This window comes from Bufo gargarizans, chromosome 1, assembly GCF_014858855.1.
Source record: "Bufo gargarizans isolate SCDJY-AF-19 chromosome 1, ASM1485885v1, whole genome shotgun sequence".
NCBI lineage: Eukaryota > Metazoa > Chordata > Amphibia > Anura > Bufonidae > Bufo > Bufo gargarizans.
In genome coordinates, this window is record NC_058080.1 from 704,382,895 (window position 1) to 704,406,288 (window position 23,394).

The 23,394-nt window shown below is 42.5% G+C and overlaps 1 protein-coding gene across 1 annotated transcript in view; it reads right to left on the minus strand.

Moving 5' to 3' along the window:
- CELF4 (CUGBP Elav-like family member 4) overlaps positions 1 to 23,394 on the minus strand; it is a 997,927-nt gene that overhangs the window by 143,113 nt on the left and 831,420 nt on the right. Inside the window, exon 4 of the mRNA XM_044276293.1 lies at positions 1,771 to 1,899. Within this exon, the coding sequence (XP_044132228.1) occupies positions 1,771 to 1,899 (129 nt within the window). The remainder of the gene's footprint in view (positions 1 to 1,770; positions 1,900 to 23,394) is intronic.

Here is a 23,394-nt window from a genome sequence, read left to right on the forward strand (position 1 = left end):
ATGTTGCTTATGTTACCAGTGGCTAATATAAAATTACAGGGAATGTCACAGATATTTTGGATGTGAAAACGTTCCACAGGAGAAATACCGCAGATAATGTCGCTGATGTCACCAGCGGCTAATAAAAAATTACAGGGAATTTCACAGGTATTTGGAATGTGGAAATGTTACACAGGAGAAATACTGCAGATTATGTCGCTGATGTCACCAGCGGCTAAAAAACAATTACAGGAAATGTCACAGGTATTTGGGATGTGGAAACGTTACACAGGAGAAATACCGCAGATAATGTCGCTGATGTCACCAGCGGCTAATAAAAAAATGACAGGGAATGTCACAGGTATTTGGAATGTGGAAACGTTACACAGGAGATGTACCCCAGGTAATGTCACTGTCCGCAGCTAACACCGTCTACGGAAAAAGTACACTGGATGTCACTGATATTTTTTAGATGTGCACACGTTACACAGGAGATGTACCCCAGGTAATGTCACTGTCCGCAGCGGACACCGTCTACGGAAAAAGTACACTGGATGTCACTGATATTTTTTAGATGTGCACACGTTACACAGGAGATTTGGCGCAGGTAATGTCACTGTCCGCAGCAGACACGGTCTACGGAAAAAGTACACTGGATGTCACAGTTATTTTTGGGATGCGCACACGTTACACAGGAGCTGCATCGTAGATAATGTCGCTGTCTGCAGCGGCCTAACTATTGCACTCTATTTAGCGCAGGTTGCGCTAAAAATAGATATAGCTGCCACACACAACAATAGTCCTTAAAAGGACTTTTGAGTCTGTAAAGTTTTAGCAATTTAGCGCAGGTTGCACTAAAAATACATATTACTGCTGCCACACACACAAGAATAGTCCTTAAAAGGACTTTTGGGTCTCTGACAAGTTTTTCAAATAAAAACAAAAAATTTCACACCCTACACTATCTTTCCCTTCTTCAGCACAGCTCTCCCTGACTAACATTGTGCCAAACACGTGTCATCGGGTGCTATATGCGTAGCAGCCAACAAACGTGCAGGGAGGAGACTCGAGCACATGCAGTATTCGGTCGAATACCCCCATGTGCCGAGCATCGAGATGCTTGATCAACACTAGTGAAAGGTCCTCTTTAAGATTTCAAGTTTGGCAGGGGTTGTGCTTTAAAAGCCACTTCAACCAAATCTATACTGTATTTTATAAGGAGAACTCAATCAGCATTTTTAGGTGAGTCTGGAAACTGGAAGTGGAGATAGAGGCCAGAAGAACCTTACATTATTGTATGGGGAAGGGGACCTGACAACCCTTTGAGCACATTTATGGTTCAGATGAGAAACCACAGTACATATGCCATTCATATCGCTCATAAATATGGCCATACAGTAGATAGGACCAGTGGAAATTTTTAGTACAAAGTCCTTGTCAACATCCATATTTATAACCGTACTTAAACCCTCATTAGATGTGATTTATCTAGTGCTCTCTGACTGTCCAAGAACATTTCAGGATGTGATTCATTCACGGAAACAGAATAGTCAGTGGGCGTCATGTTTTTCTATCTGCTTTCCACAGCTTGATACAACCATTGGCATCAATGTCACAAGATATATGGCCGAACACCGGATGTGCCCAAAAATAAATATGGAACATGTCCACATCTGCAAGGAGACGCTAAATGTCTGCTTTGATATGGAGAGCAGAAAATACTAATCCTATATGAAGATCCATCCAGCCCAACTGAGGTCTACCACAGCATCCAGCTGCCGTTCATTTTACCTTTGCTGTTTCCATCTGGTCCTCGAAGGATTGTACATTCTTCAATGTTCCCAAAGGCTTCAAATAGTCGGCGGACATCATCTTCTGACTGCTGCTTATTCAGCATACCCACAAAGAGTTTTCTGTCTTCTGGAACAAAATTAGGAGATGCTTACCATATTTTATAAGAACGGATGATAAAACATTCTGCTTTCAAAAATGACAGATAGATAGATGGTTAATGGATAGATAGAGAGAAGAAATATAGAGAGAAGAAAAATAGAGAGAAGATAGATAAATTTATAGATAGATCGATAGAAGAAATATAGATAAATAGACGAAATATAGAGATAGATAGATAGATAGATAGAAAGATAGATATTACAGAGATGATACAAATGTAGATGGATAGATAGATAGATAGTTTGATAGACAGATAGATTTGAGATAGATAGATAGATAATAGATATATAGAAGATAGATAGATAATATAAATATATATATTAGATATATAAATAAATAGATATCAATGAAAAACAGAGCAGCACTCCAGTAAGGTGAAAAAAGAAAAGCTGTTTATTCACCCAGTGGTGACGCGATGTTTCGGCTCCAACATGAAGCCTTTCTCAAGCTTGAGAAAGGCTTCATGTTGGAGCCGAAACGTTGCGTCACCACTGGGTTAATAAACAGCTTTTCTTTTTTCACCTTACTGGAGTGCTGCTCTGTTTTTCATTGATATTATCCTGGGACGCTATTCCCACTGGAGCTTGCACCCAATCTCCAATATTTTCCAAGGTTGGTGCTGCGATTTATTATATTTTAAATAGATAGATAGATATTAGATCCAGGTCCACAGGAGCACCTCAAACAGCGCCTGTCGAGCAGAACTGGGCAGATTCCTACTTTATTTTGCTGTCCAGAAGAGGGCGCTATCATTCAGAGCCCATCTGCATAGCAGCAGTCCTAGCTCCTACCATCACCAGCTCCTAGATAGATCGATAGTTAGATAGATCAATAGATTTGAGATAGTTGGATAGCTAGACAGAATAGATAGATGGATAGATAGAAAGATAGATAGACAGATATTACAGAGATCATACAAATGTAGATAGATAGATAATGGATGGATAGATAGAATAGATAACAGATGGATAGATAGACTAGATAGATAGATTTTAGATTTTTAGTTATATAATAGTTAATAAAAGTCATGAACTTTGTGCTGCTGATCAATATATATACCCAAAAAAATATGAAAGCTGATATCAGCACTGCCGCTTTGATAAATAAAGTATTGGCCATAATATTACTATTAGTCGCTGCTGGGTCCGTGTTTTTATTTTAAGGGTTACTGCCACTGCCCTTAATTGTAAATACTGGGAGTATAAAAATACTAGATAAAACGTACTCGGGTTGACAATAAACTAAAAAATTGAGATCACCTGACCCTTGCCATTGGTGGTATAGTTTGAATCCCGCTATGACTTCCAAATGAGGTTTTCAGTAAGTATCAGAGTAGATTAAGATACTGGAAGATCTTCAGCTCCCACCCTCAGCGGCGCGTGGCTCCGGCCGGCAGCTCGCACGCACGAGAGGAAGCCCGGCAAATAGTCACAGGAGAACGGACCTGCCTCCTGGATTCACAATTCCTTCCATTTGGAAGTCAGAGTGGGATTCAAACGATATAATATACAAACCTCACAGGAAAAACAAACAAAAAAACTAGATTTCTGGCATCTAAATAAGTGAAACATGGATCTGTATCTCAGCCTCCATTGTCTTATAGGGGCAAATATAACTCTGTAAAAAGATTGTCCCTTTTTCTTCAGCTCCTCTCTCTCTCTCTCTTAATCTCATCTTGGAATAAAACAATGAGCATTTAAATCTAATACAACAAAAGCCATATTTAAAGGGATAACTTATCTCATGGACATCTTATCCATGTTTTTTCAATTTAGACTGATCTGGTTTGTTTCCAACTTCCTTTGATGCACTTCTATCTCTACCACAGCTCCAGCCCTGGCCTAGCTTTTTGATAGTGTAACACCCCAGAGTTGTGTTACTAAACTCTTTTACCCCGCTACAATCTGCTAAGAACATTAATCTTGTCATCTGATTTAATTTTACATAATATCCTCACAAATGTGCATTGTAAACCTTGTTAAAGGTATATTGCTGTAATTTCCATGTTCACCAGCAGGTGGCAGCAATGTGTTAGCAAGGAGTTAGGTTCAGTTTTGTGTTTCTAGGCTGGAATACTACATTCCAGTTTAGCTCTCCCCTCTGTGAGCAAAGTGGGCTGTGCCCACATCCTGCCTCATGGGTGGAGAAGGAAGTTAGATTTAGTGTAGCCCACCCCCTGCTAGGTGTAGGTGGTGCATGATAGGAGCTCCCAGATATAGGGAATCAAGCCAGGATCTTGTCTCAGCTAAAACATTGATCACCATCCCCAGCCTGAGCTCTGTAGCCTCAGCTGGAAGAAGCAAGCAGACAACTCCAGTTCTAGGAAGAAGCATACCCTGTGAAGATAGCTGTGAGTAAAGTTCAGAGACCCAGGAGAAGCCATATTCCTCCTCAGCTAGTCAGTCCCCATACAGCAGAAGATAGCAAGTGTAGAAGCCAAATTCCTGCCACAGTAAAGAGCTAACAAGCAGAAGTCCTTTCCTGCAAGCTCCAGGTACATGAGAGAGCAGAAGATAAAATTCCTGCCAACCATTGCCAATACCTGCTGGGACCAAAGACTAAAGCTGTTCCTTGCTTGGATGAAAGCTACTCTGAGTAAAGACAAGTTTGAACTTTACCCAAGGTCTGGATCTCAATTTCTGCTGCAAATCCCTCTATTATTCCTACTAGTACTACACTCAATTTATTGCAAGTGAGCCAGGATCCAGGAGTCCAGCTGTACCCAGGTAGGAGACACCGTTGACACAATTACTACTACCATACAGAGACATTACACGACTCTGGCATTCCTAACCTGGGGCATGAGTTATAACATCCTTAAAGGGCCCTGTAACAGTACCCTGCGCACGCTGCAATTGGCGTCACAAACAAAACTATAGACTATAATCTACACCTAACCCAGCTCATTGCATTTTTGGCATCAGAGTGCATACCCCGGTCCAGCTCATTGCAATAGCTCCTCCCACCCAGCTAGTGACATAGACACTCCCCTATCACTGCCCCCGCCCATGGACATTACATCACAGGAGATAAGAAAGAGCTGCATGGACATGGTCATGTGACCACCGCCCAGAACGGGAGATAGGAGCAATAAAGGGATATGAAATACATTACAGAACTACAGTTGCCTTCAAAAATGATTGCTTTATAGGATGTTGATGCAAACCAGAAAATCTCTTTAAATTCCTAGGGCCTACAGTAATATTTATATTATGAATGCCCCCCGATATTCACATGCCATCCATTGCACTGCTGTCCATTGATATTGCAGGCTGGCACGTGGGATCCCTTCTGGATCCCTGCAACTTCTTCATCTCCTATCTTTACAAGCATTCCTATATATATTAATGTCAGGCTTCTCTGTAGACATTCATCCTCAGTATCACGTGCATAAAAGTCGAAGACAGCGCAACAGTTATTGAAAATTCATTTTTCAGAAAGCTTAGATGAATACAGTATGCACATGATGGAAATAAACCTCTCTGCTGACACACATTTCCTATACACCCATGAGAAGCGGGAGGATTAGGCACTATTACACTTACAGAAAATTGCAATGCACCTTGCATCTATTCACTCCGAGCTCTGAGCGTAGATAAGAACTCATTCCTCTGTATTTTTAAGCATTAAATTGCTCCCGTGTATCCTATGGGGAGAAGCGTAGGCTTAACATGTGCCCTTGAAGAACATTGATGCAAGGAGAGCAGTGATGGAGTCTATTGTGTCACCTAGGCAACTCTTTCCATGACTTCTTTCAAGGTCAACTTTTTGAATATTTGCTTTTTGAGACCATCAAATTATCACCCTAAGCCAAAACATGTTGCTTAGACCTTTCTTGGCCAGTTTGATACATTTTCGATCTTTTCTTTTCATGTCTAGATAATCTCGTAGGAGAATTGAAGTCGAACAAGCAATATACCTCTTATTGTTTGGTGAACATATCATTAACCACCATCAGCCACAAAGCAGAACAACTAAAATAGAAGTGTATAATTGCCGCCATGCCGCCACGCCACCGACACAATAGACAGAATTTTCCTTGGCATGTGCCCTCAACGACTTTCCAAATCAAATTAAAGTTGGCTTTTCAAGACTTCAGAAAGGGTAATTGAAACACTTCTTCGCAATTGCTCCAACTTAAGTTCTATCTCCCTCATCTCAGGCTGTATCATTCACGCTCGGAGCCCAGACAAGCGGCATGGCCAGACCTCACTTAATATTAAAGTCTGTGATTAAATAGGATTCACCAAAAAAAAGAAAAAAGACAAAGAGCTGAAGACCTGCCAATTGTTAATCCCTCATTCCCTGCGCTTAAAAATTCAATTTCTGGCGTTCAAGAGGGAAGAAAAGAAGGAGGAATATACTAGGGGTATCTCATTTTGATGGGGTCTACTGATTTTCCCATGCACTTCAAATCTGAAGCCTCCCATTAATATGTATGTACAGGACTTACTTCTGCTCTCTGATTGTCACTATCTTTTTGGACCATGATTTTAATCAACCTCAACCACAGTTGGACAAAGGCTACACACAATGAAGAATTACCAGAAGCATCAAATTGTAGAGTCTTGCTGAAGACTCGTCTATTCTCCCTCGTGACTCTCAGCCCCACATTACAATTTTTACATGTTTTTCCTTTATGGACGCTCATCAATGAGGACCCAGAAGAAGGTTCATTGTATGGCAGGTCCACCATTCGGAGAACACACCTGTGCCCTTTGTACGACTTTAGATCTTCTTTCTTAATGTGTAACCTCTTGAGACTCTAGCTCTTTATATTGTATCCTCTCACAAACTGCACTGCCAAATCAATCATCTTCATATTAAAGGGTACATAACAATATAGTTTATTTTTTCTACTTAAACTGCTAGTGGTAGAATGAATTCTTCCATCGGAAATGTTATTTTCAAGAGTCAAATATATGAAAAAAAATTAAATCAAATCACCGGGGTCTAATTAGAAGTCCATCTCCTGATAGGAGAGACTATAAATCTCATGTTATTTCCAGCATCCTCCTTCCCTGCTGAAACTTGCAAAAGGCTTTCTAGGGGCAAACCCCTTGGTGCTAATGTCACCCTTCTATAAAGAATAGGTATCAGGCCCTCCTGGTTTAGAATATAAGGTGTTGAGGACCAGAAACAGAAGAAGACCACATTTTAAGTATTGTCACGGTCCCTTTAAATCTACGGACAGATAAACTGCAATCAAGTAAATTAAAGGGATGTAGCCTTTGTCCTCAAATTAGGGGTTGTATGGTTTAGAAAACACATCTTTGAAATATCCTATTACGGAAATTCTCAGTTCACGTAGCCCTTTAACAGGCCCTCTATTATTTGGTCATAACTGAGAGAAAGAACATCTCTTTCTCTGGAGGACACAGTATTTTTATACATTTCATGGACAGTCTGTTGATTTCAAAGTACTGTGTAATACTTTATTTCTCCTGCGGGGGCACTGTAGGGAAACTGAAAACTTTCCTTCAGATTTGCCTAAAAATTTGGGATGATCTTTAGGGTATCAAGTGAAGAGACCCACTTTGTTCAGTTTATGTTCAGTTTCTTTAATGTCTTTGATATGTTCACAGCTGTCATTCTATGGTAGTGGGCACCTGCTTAAAACACTTGTCAGAACCACCAAAAGAAGTTGTGTTCATGTTCCCAGTCTTTTAAGATCACTTGTAGTGACTACAGATTGTATAGATTCTTATTTCCATGTTTTTCAAGGGGGGTTTATGCTATTCACACCGAAAGTTAAAATGAATGCTCACCATTGTTGTGCAATTAGACAAAACATAGCTCATCAACCAGCAAACAAGCAGCAAAACCTTCGTAAGACCTTCAAGAAACAAGTCTATGCACATGTTGACAGTCGGAACTGGGAATGTCTTGTCTAAACTTTCATTTTCCATTAACTGCATCTCTATTCACATATGTTGGACATGGATTTTCTTTTTAAATTTGAAAATTATTCTGAGGATCCACCATCCACTTACAGGGAATATATGTGGGGGAACTTATAATTGCTTTGCAAACTTGTTATCATATCTCAGAAAGGATATATCATCAATAAGGTCTAGGATATATGTAATTCAACTGGTATGAAATAGACCCTAGTGGCAAGTGCTTGGCCCTAAACTGTGTAATGCACCCAGATATTCTCCTCGCCCCCAACATTTGAACTTTTGCATGATACAGAAGAACATTTACTTGAGATTGACAGGATGTCACAAGGTGATGTATGTCTACATTCTCTCACTTAAGTGGCTGCTGATTGGTTGCAATAGCTGCCTCAACTTTCATTTTCCAACAAGCAAACCTTGAAAAGTTCATGCCGTTAATGTATTTAGATCTCTCAGCCGAACTGTTTATTGCATGGTGATTTCTCATATTATTATAGCAAAGATAAGACACCTCAGGGCTTCAGATGAAATGCTTCATTAAAACAGCTTTGGAGTTCCTAAAGTTACTCAGTTATACATTGTAACCCTCTTGGTACCTTACATCACCTTGGGAGCTGAACTAAATGAACCATGCATCCCGTGGCTGACACTTCTTATTGCTTTTGAATGGCACCTTCCACTGTTGTGCTCTGAGCTCTGTCCCTCATCTCTGTCCATTCTGAAACAAGTAGTCCTCAAGCATAGAGGCACAAATGTGACATCTAATGGGCTGGAACCATGCACACAAAATAACAGCAATATATTATGTGCAACTGTGTCCCATCCTATGGCTGGTTATAACATAAGTACAGTCGGTAGAATCATATGACCTTCCATTTCCAAGTTACAGGTGAAATAAGAGGCAAACGAGGATGATGTGCAGTCAAATATTAGACATTTTCTATATGGTTTTTCTCCCTGCTCTATCATTCTCTAACATCACAAGTTCTCCCAAAATAACCCTGGTCTATCACTTAGTAACATCAAAACTCTTCCCTAGATAACCCTGCTCCATCACATCATTAATTTTCACTAGATAACCCAGTCTAACACTTAGTGACATCACAACCCTCCCTAAATATTCCTGCTTCACCACTCTATGACATCACTAGCCTTTCCCCCTGATACCTCTGCTCTATGACTTCAGGACATTACGAGCCCTGCCAACATAACCCTGCTCCAACACTTAATGACATCACTAGTTCACTAGGTTACCCTACATGGAACTGGTCCATAATTCCATAACATCATAAGTCTTACCTAGATATCCCTGCTCCAACATTTTGCACAAACTATCTGTAGATAATATTGTTCCATCACATGGTGATATCACAAACCCACCCCAGATAACCATGCTCCTTGACTTCATGACTTCATAAGCCCCCCCCCCCCCCAACATAACCCTGCTTCAACACTTGGTGACATCACAAGCCCTCCATAGATCTCACTGCTCCATCGCTCTATGACATCACTAGCTTTCCCTAGATAGCCCTTTTCCATCACGTCATGACATCACAAGCCATCATGAAATCTCTGTGCCATCACTCTGATTCATCACAAATTTTCTGTAGATAGCCTTGTTTCTTCACAATGTGACATCATAAGCCTTTCTCCACCATTCTGTGACATCACAAGTCCTCCCTGTGACATCATCAGTCAGTGTCAGATACCCCTGATCACTTGCTCTATACAATCATCAGCCCTATCCAGTTAACCTTTTCCACTCTGCTCTGACTCTGCCCTCTTTCCTGTGTCTGAGACAGTACTCCCTTTAAACCTTTCACTAAAACGAGGCTGTAACTTTCAATTTTACTGCAGACTGTAAAGTGAGATGTAATCTTTTTTTTATCCATTTGTAGTGTAGCTTGTTTGGCCACTGGGTGTCAGCACACGTGAAAACTACTATACGTTATCATGCATTTTACCTATAAGGGCTCATGCACACAAACGTATTTTATTTCTGTGTCCGTTCTGTCTTTTTAAGGACCGTATGTGGAACCATTCATTTCAATAGGTCCACAAAAAAAAAACGGAAGTTGCATTCCGTTTCCGTATGTCTGCTCCGGAAAAAAAATTCCTATTATTGTCTGCATAACGGACAAGGATAGTACCGTTCTATCAGGGGCCAGCTGTTCTGTTCCGCTAAATACGGAATGCACACGGACGTCATCCGTATTTTTTGCGGATCTATGTTTTGTGGACCGCAGAATACATATACGGTCTGTGCATGAGCCCTTTATAGAAAGAATAAAAGCCAAAAATCCCACCCCAGAAGAAACATACAGCACCAGCTCAGCATGTCTGCTACCAAGCTTTATGCAGAGCTTTGTTAGGCTCTGAGAGAGTTAACATCCAGCTTGCGAGACGTATTTGACAAGTGGACTGAGGTGACCATGAGAACCTGCCTTCTCTTTCAATTGTGATCAGAGCGGGTAAATAAAGCTCTACATCTCCTCTCTTCATGTTTCTGGAGTCACAGGAATGAATCGCGTTGGAGGTGACTCTCCTCTGACCACCCCTCCCCGGCTACTACCCCCTCCAGAAATTGATCGAGAGATAGGTGTGCAGGTGATATGATTAAATGGGGAAAAATAAAGGGTTCACGACGGAAAACATAATTATGACTCCTCCCTCGCTTTCTGTGTCTGGCTTTTGTTTTGCGAGGATCCTTGTAGAATTTCTCTATCACCCCGCAGGAAAGGCTTTAATAACTGAAAGTACAGAGTGTCAAAAGGAATTTTTCAGTCTTTGACAGCTCATAAATTGCAGTTCATTGGCTTCTTCTGGGGCTCTGATTTAAATTAAAAGGCAGTCAAATCTATATTTTCTCTGCTTTGTCCCTTGACGCTGTGGCGCGAGGCTTAAGGGCTAACGTTTCAGTGGAGGATCATGTATTATCCTTGGTGCTAGTAATCATCTATTTGTATTGAGCCAGCTGGGCTAAGGCCCACACATCAAGTCATCTCACTGAGACTTGGGGATAGGAGGCTCCATCTATTAAATCTGTCAAAAAAAACAAACTCTACCTCGGGTTCTAGAGCAGCAGGAGGCACCCGCCAGGCGTCAAACATCATGGGAGGCAGGAGGAACGGGATATAGTCACATGAGCAGGATGCAATGCTCAGTTAATAAATATCACCCAAAAGATTTGCACCTGGAAGTAGGACCATAGCAAGTAACCATGGGACCCCATAGGAAAACTTGGAATGGGACCTCGCTCCACCGTGGCCACCTCCAGAAGCAAGTTCAGGACGGGAAAAGATTAGGATTATTTTGGTTTCTCGAAGGATTGAGATGTTGGTTTTCAAAATGCCCAATCCTTTGCTTTTATGGGAGATAAGCTGCCACCAGAGGTATCTGATACCATATTATTCCCCTCTCCCGATGAAGAATACATGCAAGCTTGTCCAAAATGAGAATGCGTGTGCACAGAGAGATAACCCAACAGCTTAGGGACACTAGTAGTCTATATAGTGTAACCTAATTCTATGGACAAAAAAAAAAAAAAGCTAAAATGCTATGGAATAGCCAAACATGTATTGAGATTATCAAGGAAAAACTCAGCTCTGCTACATACGTATTTTATGGTATACCAACTTTCCTAAGAATGAATTCTAGGTTGTACAGGATTAGAAAAACATGGATGATCGCTATAAAAAAAAAAAAAACAGCCCCACGTCTGTCTATATTTTGTGTTTGGTACTGCAACGCCATTACATTGATGTTAGTGTGCTGCAATACCATATCCAGCCTGTGGACAGGTGTCGGGTTCTTTTTTTTCAAAGTAATCAGACAATTCTAAGGCAATCTGATGATTCTTCTCAAGCATATGCTAGGACCTATCTCATCCCGCATGGACTAAATACAAGAGAAACATTCAAGAATAATCAGTACTCAGAATGATAGGGAGGGTTGTTCCGTGAACTTAATCCGTTACAACGCGTTGAGCATGGTTGTTAGTTGAGATGACTGGATGGGTCATCACGCCATGGTCTCCCTTTCTCCTCTCATTTGGGCAGCCATGTCTCCATTGTCTTTGACAAAGACAATCCGTGATGCAAGTCAGACATGATAGGGATGGCGGGGAGGCAGATGTGAATTGTGTCTAATCAGGTTTGTTGCTGGTAGAATGACCTGACAGTGTCAGCTTGGGATAATCATAGCATTTAAAGGGCCCTCATCCCAGGAATCAGTCTCCTCGCCGAAAGCAGTGTCATGATCTAGGATGAACAGTGCTGAAGTTCTGTCGTATGCATTGTGTAGCAGAGTCAAGTTTGCCTTTAGTGACATCTTACAGGGATATCACAAGGCAATGTTACAGCTTCTTCAGATAAACATAGTAATCAGTCTGTACCGATACAGCTACATGACATACAAAGGAAAGAGATAAACAACAAATTCAGCTCTGCTATGTGTAAAGACTAGCGTTGAGCGAGCATCACTATGCTCGGCCGCACCTTGCTCGAGTGCGATGCTCAAATCAGTTTATTTAAATCTAATTTAGCCTCTATTTCTATGCAGAAGATCACTGTACAGTGGGGGAATCCCTGAGTGTGAGTCCGTGGCTTAGGAGTCCCCGCTCTGACTCCATATATAGAGTCAGTGCTTGGGGACACACCGTGTATTTATATCTAATTTAGCTTGTATTTCAGAAAAGTTTCTGCCAGGATTCAAACTCACGACCTTCTGTAGAGGAAATGCACTTAACCACTCAGCTATAATAGCAGCATAGCCACTTACCTAAAAAAAAAAAAATATATATATATATATATATATTCCTATACAGTAGAAGTCTAATATTATTATTTTTTTTAAGTGGCTGGCTATGCATCTATATAGTGTAGTGGTTAAAGTTATCGACTGTTATGTGGAAGCTGTGAGTTTGAGTCCCGGCAGAAACATATTATGCTCTCATTGAGTTTTTTTGTGAATTGGGCTGGTTTGATCCTTGCTATGGGGCCCTTACTTCTCTATGTACACCACTGAGTGAGAGTGTAGTGTTTACATATGCGGGCACATATGAACATGGGACCAACACAGATGTCTTCAGCTGCCAAGCGCACATGGAACAGGTCAGCCAGTGTCATAGGTACAAACCTGCTGACAGATGCCCTTTAACTCTTTGGGGCTGCAGTGTTTGGACATCAAAATATTTTCAAAGTGTAAATTTTGTAGATCTTTCTGCATCAATGCATTGTGATGTCCCCATGACTTATGCCAAAAGTACAAACTCAGCTTTGCTACATCTGTAGTTCCTATGTAAATATTGTAACCTTATACAGTCAAGCTGGGAGATACGAGGTTTTGGCTACACAGTGATACTTTATTGACTAAATAAACCCCATGGCTGTGTATCATCTCATTCTCCGCAGCGCATTTCACTCTTTTGATGCTCTGATTGCTTTGAAAAGTGAGAAAGTCTATAAAAATCCTCATTTCATTGGAGGGGGACATATTTCACCCGGCTCAATGGGTCATTGTGTACGCTCGTACATGTGCTATTGAGCAGCACCTGCCCCAAGGCAGCAAACTGCTTCAAACAATAGGACTTGCCAGGCTTATTCAGGACTGTCTCACAGGCACAGCAGAGGTTGCTCACACATACTGGCTAGGGCATCCATTAGCAGCCAGGTTCCGTTAGTATAAAATGTCCAATATGGCCCCATACCTCTTAATTATGGGCTGTGTGATCCTTCTCAGGGTTCCCACTCTCTACAATGATAGCAACATTAGTGGTCCTGACCTGGAATGCATACAGCATGCATGAAGGGGGCCCATTTGTCGAGGTCTGACCTCTGGGACCCATACATTCCTTCCTCAGTGCTGTGGCCCCTGCACCGTCTTTTCGTTCACTTGCAATATATCAGGTCAAGTACTATGATCCTGGTCTTCTTTAAAAGATAAGATTATCAGCTTTACAAAAGACCAAAATTGTGGCTTTAGCCCAATGACAGCCTAAGAATTTGCATACACCTCCAGACACAGCCCCCCAACAGCATTCCTTCAAACCAGTATTGAACGCAATATATCAGGGAAAGTGCCACACTCATGGTCTTCTTTAAAAGATTAGATTATCAGCTTTACAAAAGACCAACATTGTGGTTTTAGCCCAATGACCGCCTAAGAATTAGCCTGTATCCTCAGACACAGCCCCCAAACAGCTTTCCTTCAAAACAGTATTGAACTTTCCTGCCTGCAGTAACACTGTTGGGGATGATCAGTGTGGGTGTTAAAGATAGTACAATATTGTTGGCCTATCCTCAGGATATGTCATCATTATCTGATTGATGGGGGTCCTATTCCCGGCACCCCCAACGATCAGCAGTTTGAAGAGGCCGTGGCAGTGAATGCTGTTGCCTATTCCTAGGCCAGTGACATTGGTCACTAGGCCTATGTGCTTCATAAGGGGGATTCACATCAGAGTTTACCTTTCCGTTAAAGCATTCCGTTCAAATGTGATCAACTCTATTCAACTCTATTAGGACGGATTAAAACGGATTGCCTTTTATAGTGTTCGATTTGGCTTTCTGTTATAGCAATTCAGCTATTTTCTGTTGAACAGAACGCTATACCTGCTTAATCCCATTCAAGTAAATGGGCCTGGGCTGCAATACTAAACACAACCACTATACAATGTATGGCGCTGTGCTTGATAACCTGTGAGGAGGCCACAGCGCTCGCTGGAGCTCTGTGCCCTGTTTTAACAGCTGATTGGCGGGGGTTCAGGTCCTCCACCGATCAGATGTTGATAACCTATCCTGAAGACAGGTCATCAATATTGTAATACTGGAAAAACCCTTTTTATAAAAAAAAAAGACATATTGATGGTATTTCTAACATTATTATAATGGCTACTAAGGGCGGAATCATAAAAAGAACTTCTGCAAATAGACGAAGGGGATGCTAAGGTTAAATACATAATTCTTCAAGGGGACTACAGCAGATTCTTGGTCGGCCACTTTGCCCTGCGGTAAAACGCCATAATCGTGCAGTAAAGGGAGAGGTAGGGTGAAACTCTAACAAGAGGACATTATGGCCACAGGGTCTTTGTAATTGAATTCCAGGCTTTTGCTGCGTAGTCCTAGCACAGGACAGGCCTTCACATCCCTCTCGCTATTTTCCCCGGTATGAAACACAAACTGTTCACAAAGCCCTTATAATTCAATTAGACGAAAGCCTCAGGGTGTCGGATCCGGAAGAAGACTGAGTCCCGGAGAAACAATGAATCATAAAACGTATTATCGCTGATGGGGGTCTTGGAACACATTACAGGGGTCATGTATCAGTGGCCATTGACTGCTACAGGAGCAGAAATTATGCAATTTACCCGAAAGTTAATGTTCTGTGGCGAAATCAGAGCGGCCGCTCCACTGGATTGTGCTTTTAGGCCGGCTGGACGGGAAAGATGACGAGCGACTGTTTGATTTTTACAGGTGGGAACAAAATTGTTCTGCGGATGTGATGGAGAGCAGAGGGGAAAGGGCTGAGTCTTTCAGTGATGGTTTGGGGATCTCTATGGTCCGTGGTGATCTTAATGGCTGCTAAGCAAGCCTCTTTTTAGCATATATCTTCTAGAGCAGGGATGCTCAACCTGTGGCCCTCCAGCTGTTGCAAAAGTACATGTCCCAGCATGCCCTAGTAGCTGTAGGCTGTCCGGGTATGCTGGGAGTTGCAGTTTTGCAACAGCTGGAGGGCCACAGGTTGGGCTTCCCTGTTCTAGAGTGAACCTCTAGATATCATTGAGTAAGGGCTCATGCACACAAACTTATTTTTATTCCGTATCTATTCTGTTGTTGTTTTTTACAGGTCAATATGCGGAACCGTCCATTTCCATGGGGCGTGAAAAAACCCGGAAATTACTCTGTGTGCATTCCGTGTCCATATGTCCGCATGTCCATTCTGCAAAAAAATTGAACATGTCCTATCCTTGTCCATTTTGTGGACAAGAACAGACATTGTTACAATTGATCCGCAAAAAAAACCAGACGCACTAATGTCATCCATTTTTTTTTTGCGGATCCGTGTTTTGTGGACTGCAAAATACCGGTACATACGTTTTTCATTTTTTTTCTGCGCAGTTGCAATCAGTTTTGATGTGTTTTTCATGCGTGTGAAGAAAAACTGAAGAATAACAATCTACGTCTCCGATCAACCATCAGTGAAAATCACACTGCATCCGGATGCCTTCCGTTTTTCACACAAACCCCATTCACTTCTTTGGGGCCCAGGCTGTGTGACAAACGCAGAATATAGAACATCCTGCGAGTTTCCTTGAACGCAGAAATGCATTCAAAAATTAAAATGCATTCAATGGAGAACTCGCTAGTGTGAAAGAGGCCTAAGGCTGGTTTTATACATAGAGGTTTTAGGGCTCATTCAGATGACAGTATTTTGTGGTCCGTAAATAGATCCGCAAAACACGGATACAAGCCCGTGTGCGTTCCGCAATTTGCGGACTGCACACTGCCGGCCCTGTGATAGAAATGTCTATTCTTGTCCCCAATTGTGGACAACTATAGGATATGCTCTATCTTTTTTGCGGGGCCGCGGAACAAAACTACGTGCGCTGTCTGCATCTTTTGCTGAACGGATGTGGAGCCCTTAGAATATTTTACTGTATCTTTTGTAGCTTTTTGGTGTTTTTTTATGCATCCACTTATTACATCTATGAAATATACTACAAAGGCTCAGAACTACTAATGTACTGACACCAAAAATCAGTGTAAAAAAAAGTGGCGCCAAATGACAGATCTTAGGTTTCTAATTTTTTTTTCACACTTGAAAAACGGACAGGCTTAATGGAAAGTGTGTGAGATTCACAGGAAAGGGGCAGGGCCAAAGATGCGCCATTTTGCACCAAAATGTTGGCACAATTCTGTCTCACAGTAAGCCAGATGTCTCACAAGTGCACCTAGATGTTGGCGTAAAGTGTACAAAATGTGGCACAATTTATCACATCTTTGAGAAGTTATCTGCACCTAGCCCGAAAATGGTCTGCTGCTCACAGGAAAGAGGTGTGGCCTAATATAAAAGGGGTGTGGCCTGAGACACAACATTTTGCAAAAACATTTTGCTTAAAATTCTGTCACAAGGTAAATCAACTAATAGTTGATGCAAAGGCCCTTAGGCCTCAGCGGGTCCGCAATATACGGGCTCCGGCCATTTGATTACCACATTACGGATGCGGATCCATTCACTTGAATGAGTCCGCAATCCGGAAGGTACGGTGCGGAACTGAGGCACGGACCCCACAAAAGCACTACGGAGTGCTTCCGTGGGGTTTCTTTCCGTGCCTCCGCACTGCAAAAAAATAGGGGGGTGTCTCACAACAGCGGCCTCCAGCAATTTTTTTATTCAGTTTTGGATGCGACCGGAGACCAGTACAAGACATGGAGAACAGGAGCCCAGGTAGGTAAAACCCCTGCAGCTTCAGAAGTGAGCTCTGGAGTCATCCTCCTCTTCAGTAGATCGTCTCCATTCTCCTAAGTAGTGATACTGCTCCCCGGCACTCTGCCCACCGCCCCCGATCTGGCAGGGTCAGGAACGATTACTGTAGTCTTCCTTATGCATCCTAAGGGCAGCAGAGGATGTAATGAAAGCGAGGACTGATCTTCCTGCTCGGGATCATTAGGGATGACACAGCTGATGCCGGTGATGAAATCCATGGTGACATCTGTCAGGATGGATACAAGCGGCTCGGCTCCTGCGCCTGTGCAGGTGTATTCCGGGGAAAGCCACGAGACGTGGAGGGGGAGGCTTGTAACATTTTGCTAAATGCCATTTAAAGAAAAATAAAAGGATTGGATGGATGCGGCTAATGAGCACAGACAGCTTAACAAAATTGTGTCGCCCGGATTCCTCTGCTGTAAGATGCCGCGTTTCATTGTGTCAGCGCACATCTGTGCCACCGATGCACTTGATGCCCTGTGAAGGCGCTTGACGCTGACATATACTGTGCTGATACTGGGTACTTATTTCACTTGCGCGGGGGGGGGGGGGCGCATTTTTCTTTTCTTTTCTTGGAGGAATGACATTTTCTCAACCTGTTTTGGTTCGGCGTGCTCGATAATTAATGTGAAAGCACTGACACGGCAGGTCAGGAAGATCAGCCTCTGGAAGAAAAATACACGGAGAGTGACGGGTGCGGAGAACAACACCCATCATCCGCTCATAACAGCAGAATGAAGAACACAATATACTGTATGGCTGCCACCGGTTTTGGTTCAGACCGGACTGATTGAATTGAATTTGCACTTGAGGCTCGTAATTTGATCCGAAGTTTAGGAAAAATTTTGTTTGCTACGAAGCCGAATTTACTCGTTTTTCCTAAAACGCTGGCTAGAAATTTTCTTAGAAAGAACGGGAAAAAAAATCACTCACCTCATCTGCGTAGAGGCAGTCCGCTCCTCTCTTAAGTGGAAAAGACGTGCCGAAGGACCTGTGCTGAGCGTGGTGGCGTCATCGGACTCAAGAGAGGAGTGGACTGCCTCTATGCGGATGAGGAGAGTGATTTTATTTATTTTTTATCCAAAAGGCCATATTGCCATATAGCGTATTACCATTTTTAACGGCTGTTACAGGGGTGCACTTATCCGTTAAAAGGGCACCCGGCTAACGGCCATTAAAAATGGTCCCGTTGATTGACAGGCTGAATGAGGTTTTAACATAGTGATTCGTGTTAATTAATTTGTAACAAATCAAATTTCTTGTCAAAATTAGGCGAAATTGCCAAATAGAATTTTTCAAAACTTCGCTCATCTCTATTCGTCACCTTATCCCAGGTCACCAGGTGATAGATGTGACCAGGGTCCAGTTATTGGGAGGACACGTGCCACCACCTGGGAGAATTATGGGGTCACCCTCCAGATGGTCATCCAATTAAAAAAGAGGGAGAGTTGGCTACAAATGTGAACGCGGTCACCTCTCCTATTGGTGGCTGTAATAGGGCTCACATGGAATCCAGGTCCGGGGATACCTAATTACGGTTTATTTCTAATTAGTTAAACATGATATTAAAAAGTATTGATATCTGGATATATGTGGCATAGGATATGCCGTAAATGCCTGATACTAGATGTGGCCCTTTAAATAAATCTAACATGAAATCCCCCTTTAAAAGGTTATTCCTATGTGAGCATTTATGGAATATTGTCAGGATATGCCATAAATGTCTAATAGGTGCTGGTCCCACCTCTGGTCCGTGCGACTGCTGTGAATGGAGAGGTGGCCCTGCATCTCTCTCTTTTCACTTTTATTGAAGTTCCAAAAGTAGCCAACCATGATTAAAGGGCATCTGTCAGCAGTTTTGTACCTATGAAACTGGCTGACCTGTTACTTGGGCGCTTGGCAGCTGAAGACATCTGTGTTGGTCCCATGTTCCTATGGGCCCGCATTGCTGAGAAAATGATGTTTTAATATATGCAAATGAGTCTCTAGGAGGTTCTGCTCTCTATGCAACTGTCGTGCCCTCTGTACTTTAACAGGGCCAAGCATGGTCAGGATCACACTGCCTGGCACCGTCAATTGAAGTGGAGAATTTGAGTCATTTGTAGAGAGAATAGACCCTCTAGGTGTAACGACAACGCCCCTATTGCTCCTAGCGGCTCATTTGCATATATTAAAACATCATTTTTCTCAGCAACGCGGGCACATATGAACATGGGACCAACACAGATGTCTTCAGTTGACAAGTGCACATGGGACAGGTCAGCCAGTGTCATAGGGACAAATCTTCTGACAGATGCCCTTTAAGGTCGTTTTACATGGACGGATGATCTGGCAAATTCTGGAGAATGAGCGTTTATATTAAAATCCTCACTCTTCCCACTTGGATCGTTTCCCCGGTAGTCCGCCGATCTTTGGTAACTCCTCTCCATGTTGTCTTGACGTATGATCACAGCAGCCAATCACTGACAGCGAGGTCAGGTGTTGATCAACATGTTAACAATAGGGTGGTGTAGAGGCAGACCGGCGGGGAACCGGGGAAGTGTTGGCTTAGCCTAGTAACACACAAGACAATTTTTATGCTTGGCTATTATGTCGATTTTCTGATTCCAAGATCTGGGTTCCAAGATGACCTGAAGACCACATGATGATGATGCACCTCTATGGAAGCTGAGAGAGGTGAAACTCAGATTCCAGAACCGCCCCACCATCACATGCCATCTTCAGTATTATTCTGGGCCACAGAAGCCCCAGGATACAACCGCCAACCAGGGGTGCACCACCAATGAGGCCAGATGATCGCCTCAGGCAGCACCAGGTAGGGGCAAGAGAGTGGCAACCGAAGGGCCAGGGGCTGAAGGGAAGGGGTTTGGTTAGGAAATTGGCATGGGGGGGCGCCATTTCTGTTTTTGCCTCAAGCAGCAGAAAGGCTAGGTGCAGCCTTGCCTATAACTACAGCACCAGTCAGTATTTTGTGATCTGCAAATCCATCGTAAAATTCATTGGAGCTTCTCGGTCCAGTGACACGAGGCACCTACCTCCTGCGTTACCCCCCTTCCCCAGCTGCCTCTTCCTATCTCTTCACCAGGAATTTTATGGAATGGCGGGCAGACCACACCACTCAGCAGTCCAGGAGAATCAATTATTATTTTTTTTCTTCCACCGGCTGCGGGTTACCGAGTTATTTTCTATAATTTCTGATGTGTGCAGCTTAAATTAGCTCTCAGAGCCGATCCGGCCGGCGCATCTCTCGTATTTTTAATCATCGTCGCTGTAAAAAAAAAAAAAGGCTTCTGTGCGCCGCTGGAGAAGATAGGTTTGATGGTAAGTGATCAGGGGTCAGGTAGATACGGAGGCTCTGAAAGAGTTTTGATGATTGCAATTATAAGCCTATGCTTTGACACGGCGCACAATGAAAGGCCTGCAATTAAACTGCTTTTATTCCGAGCCGCCAATAGCCGCCGCGGCCTATCGAAATCCAGCTTTGTTTTATCAGGGCTCTATTCACACTGAGGCTCATAAGTATGTAGGGGGGAAGCGACAGAGAGGACGTATAGATCCCTGTCTGGGTTTATTATATCTCTCCAAGTGTAATTGCAAAAAAAAAATGAATGTTTCGAGTCTCATCTATTTAAATGTGATATTATAGTTTTTTTTTTCCTTATTTTTTTCCACCCGGGGGTAATTTTAGATCCGAGCTTACGAAAACCACACTTATCTCATTTCAGCTGCAGATTGGAGCCGCCAAGTGTTAGAGATTCCCTGTTATGTTTTGGTTAATAGGTTTCTAAATTTCCTCTTGAAACCTGCTCTTCTTGTTCCTCCAACGTTTCGAGCACGCTGATTTATTCATCGCAGAAAGTGGCCTACTGCATCGAGTTAACCCTCTGCGCTCCAGCATTTCCTCTTAAAAAATAAGAAATTATCCAGGGGATACTACCTGTTAGTGATGAGTGACGCATTGAAAAATTCGATTTGGCTGCTTCACCAAATTTCACAAAAAAATAACTTATATAACTGTGCATTTCTTTGTAAGTAGCGGGTGCAATGACAGGGAGCGGCGATTGCACCGCCCCCCGTCTTATCCCTCAGATGCCGCGTATATGATTGTGGCATCTGTACAATTTAAAAAAAACTAAAAAAAATCATATTTACCTCATCCATTTGATTGCAAAGGGTCGGCCGCCACCATCTGGATTTGCCATCTAGGGAGAAATCTTGTGCGGCCTGTGATGACGTCATCACGTCGGCCAGCGTGGTGATGTCATACGTCACCGCTCACGGGATTTCGTGAGAGATCTTCAATCAAGATGACAGTGGCCGGCTCTTCGCGCTCAAACGGATAACTTTTATTTTTTATTGTACACCGTATTATTGCTCTCAGATGCCGCGACCGTGTACAAATGCGGCATCTGAGGGGTACAATGATGGGGGGGGGACGACGCAATCTCCGTTCCCTGTCATTGCACCCGCTAGTTACAAAGAAATGCACTTCGTGACAAAGTAATTTTAATTTTTTTATGTTTTACCGCCTTTCAGGGAAAACTGAATTTTCCCAGAAATTCGCTCAATACTAAAACTCTCATGGTTTGCCGAAGATATGACAATTGCCAATACAAGTGCCTGCAAGAGTTGTCACCAAGCTCCACACAGATAAAGAATGGCACTTCCTGTGTTATTGTCAGTCTTCACTGTAGTTCTTTAGATAATTTTGTACTCCGCACACCTTGGATCCAGTGTGGGTGCCTGGCGCCAGCCTCCTGACCCTGCCTACAGAGCCCGCTGAAGAAGGTCGTACAGACCGAAACGTTCGGGAATTTTCTGATATGGCACATACTTACTATTTGTAAATGAATTGCACTATGAATTGCACTGGATGTACATGAACGATATTCTGTATACTGAAAATTAAAATGTGAAACTTTATTTTGCAAAAAAAACTTTTGGAGTGCCGTGGATTTAACTTATATATTCACTGTAGTTCTAGCATTTTATTCACAAGCTCAGGATAAAAAGATAAGTGTTTTGCAGTCTGTAAATCATGGATCCGTAAAACACAGATCCTGGGAAGGTGGGTCCCGGGGGAAAAAGAATGCTGACTGACCTGCCTTTCTATCTTGAAGTCATCTTAGCCACCTGATGCCTCTATAATAATACATTGGGTAGTCTGTTTAATAATGTAGTCCATTTTTATGGATATGGGCTGGTTGAGATACTGGATAGATCCTCTGGCTATGTCATCAGTATCTGATGGGTGGAGGTCTGACACCCGCGACACTCATCGATCAGCTGTTTGCGAAGGCACCAGTGCTCCTGTAAGCGCCGCCTCCTTCTTTCAGCTCACCTAGCACAGCGCCGTACATTGTATAGTGGCTGTGTTTGGTATTGCAGCACAACCCCATCCACTTCAATGGAGCTGAGCTGCATCTAGGTCACGTGAATGATAAAAGTGATGTCACTGGCCTAGGGAAAGCTTCAAAAAGGAGACCCGCAACCATCTCAAACAGGCTACCCAGAGGATAGGCAATCAGTTAAAACCCTTTCAAGCGTGTTACATTCTATTTTTAATGCCATACCATACTTGCTAACCGCTTAAAGTCCAGGTCTTCTATTTTTCCAGGAACTTACGGCATATTTTTGAAGATTAAGCAAGTATCTTTAATGGTGACAACCAAGATCTTTTTAATGACAATGAATCAGAAGATGTCACAGCCAGGCCTAATGGCTAAGCAATGCATTAGTAAATTTCTTGAAATTCTCTTTCAGGTATGATTCGCCTAATTTTAAAAAAATAAATAATTTGGGTACGAATCCATTGTACCTGAATCAAAAGTACTTTTAAATCAGTGTTTTTTCAGAATAAGATTTTTCCCTGGTAGTAGCCTCAAACTGGTCAATCAGTGCTTATTCATAATAAGATTTTTCCCTGGTAGTAGTCTCAAACTGGTCAATCAGTGTTTTTTCATAAAGAAAAGCTAATTTACATACCTTTGGTTTTATGAGAAAGATATTCAAATTAGCTTTTCTTCCAAAGAGAAAAGAACACTAAACCTGTCTGATGCCAGTAGACATAAAATAT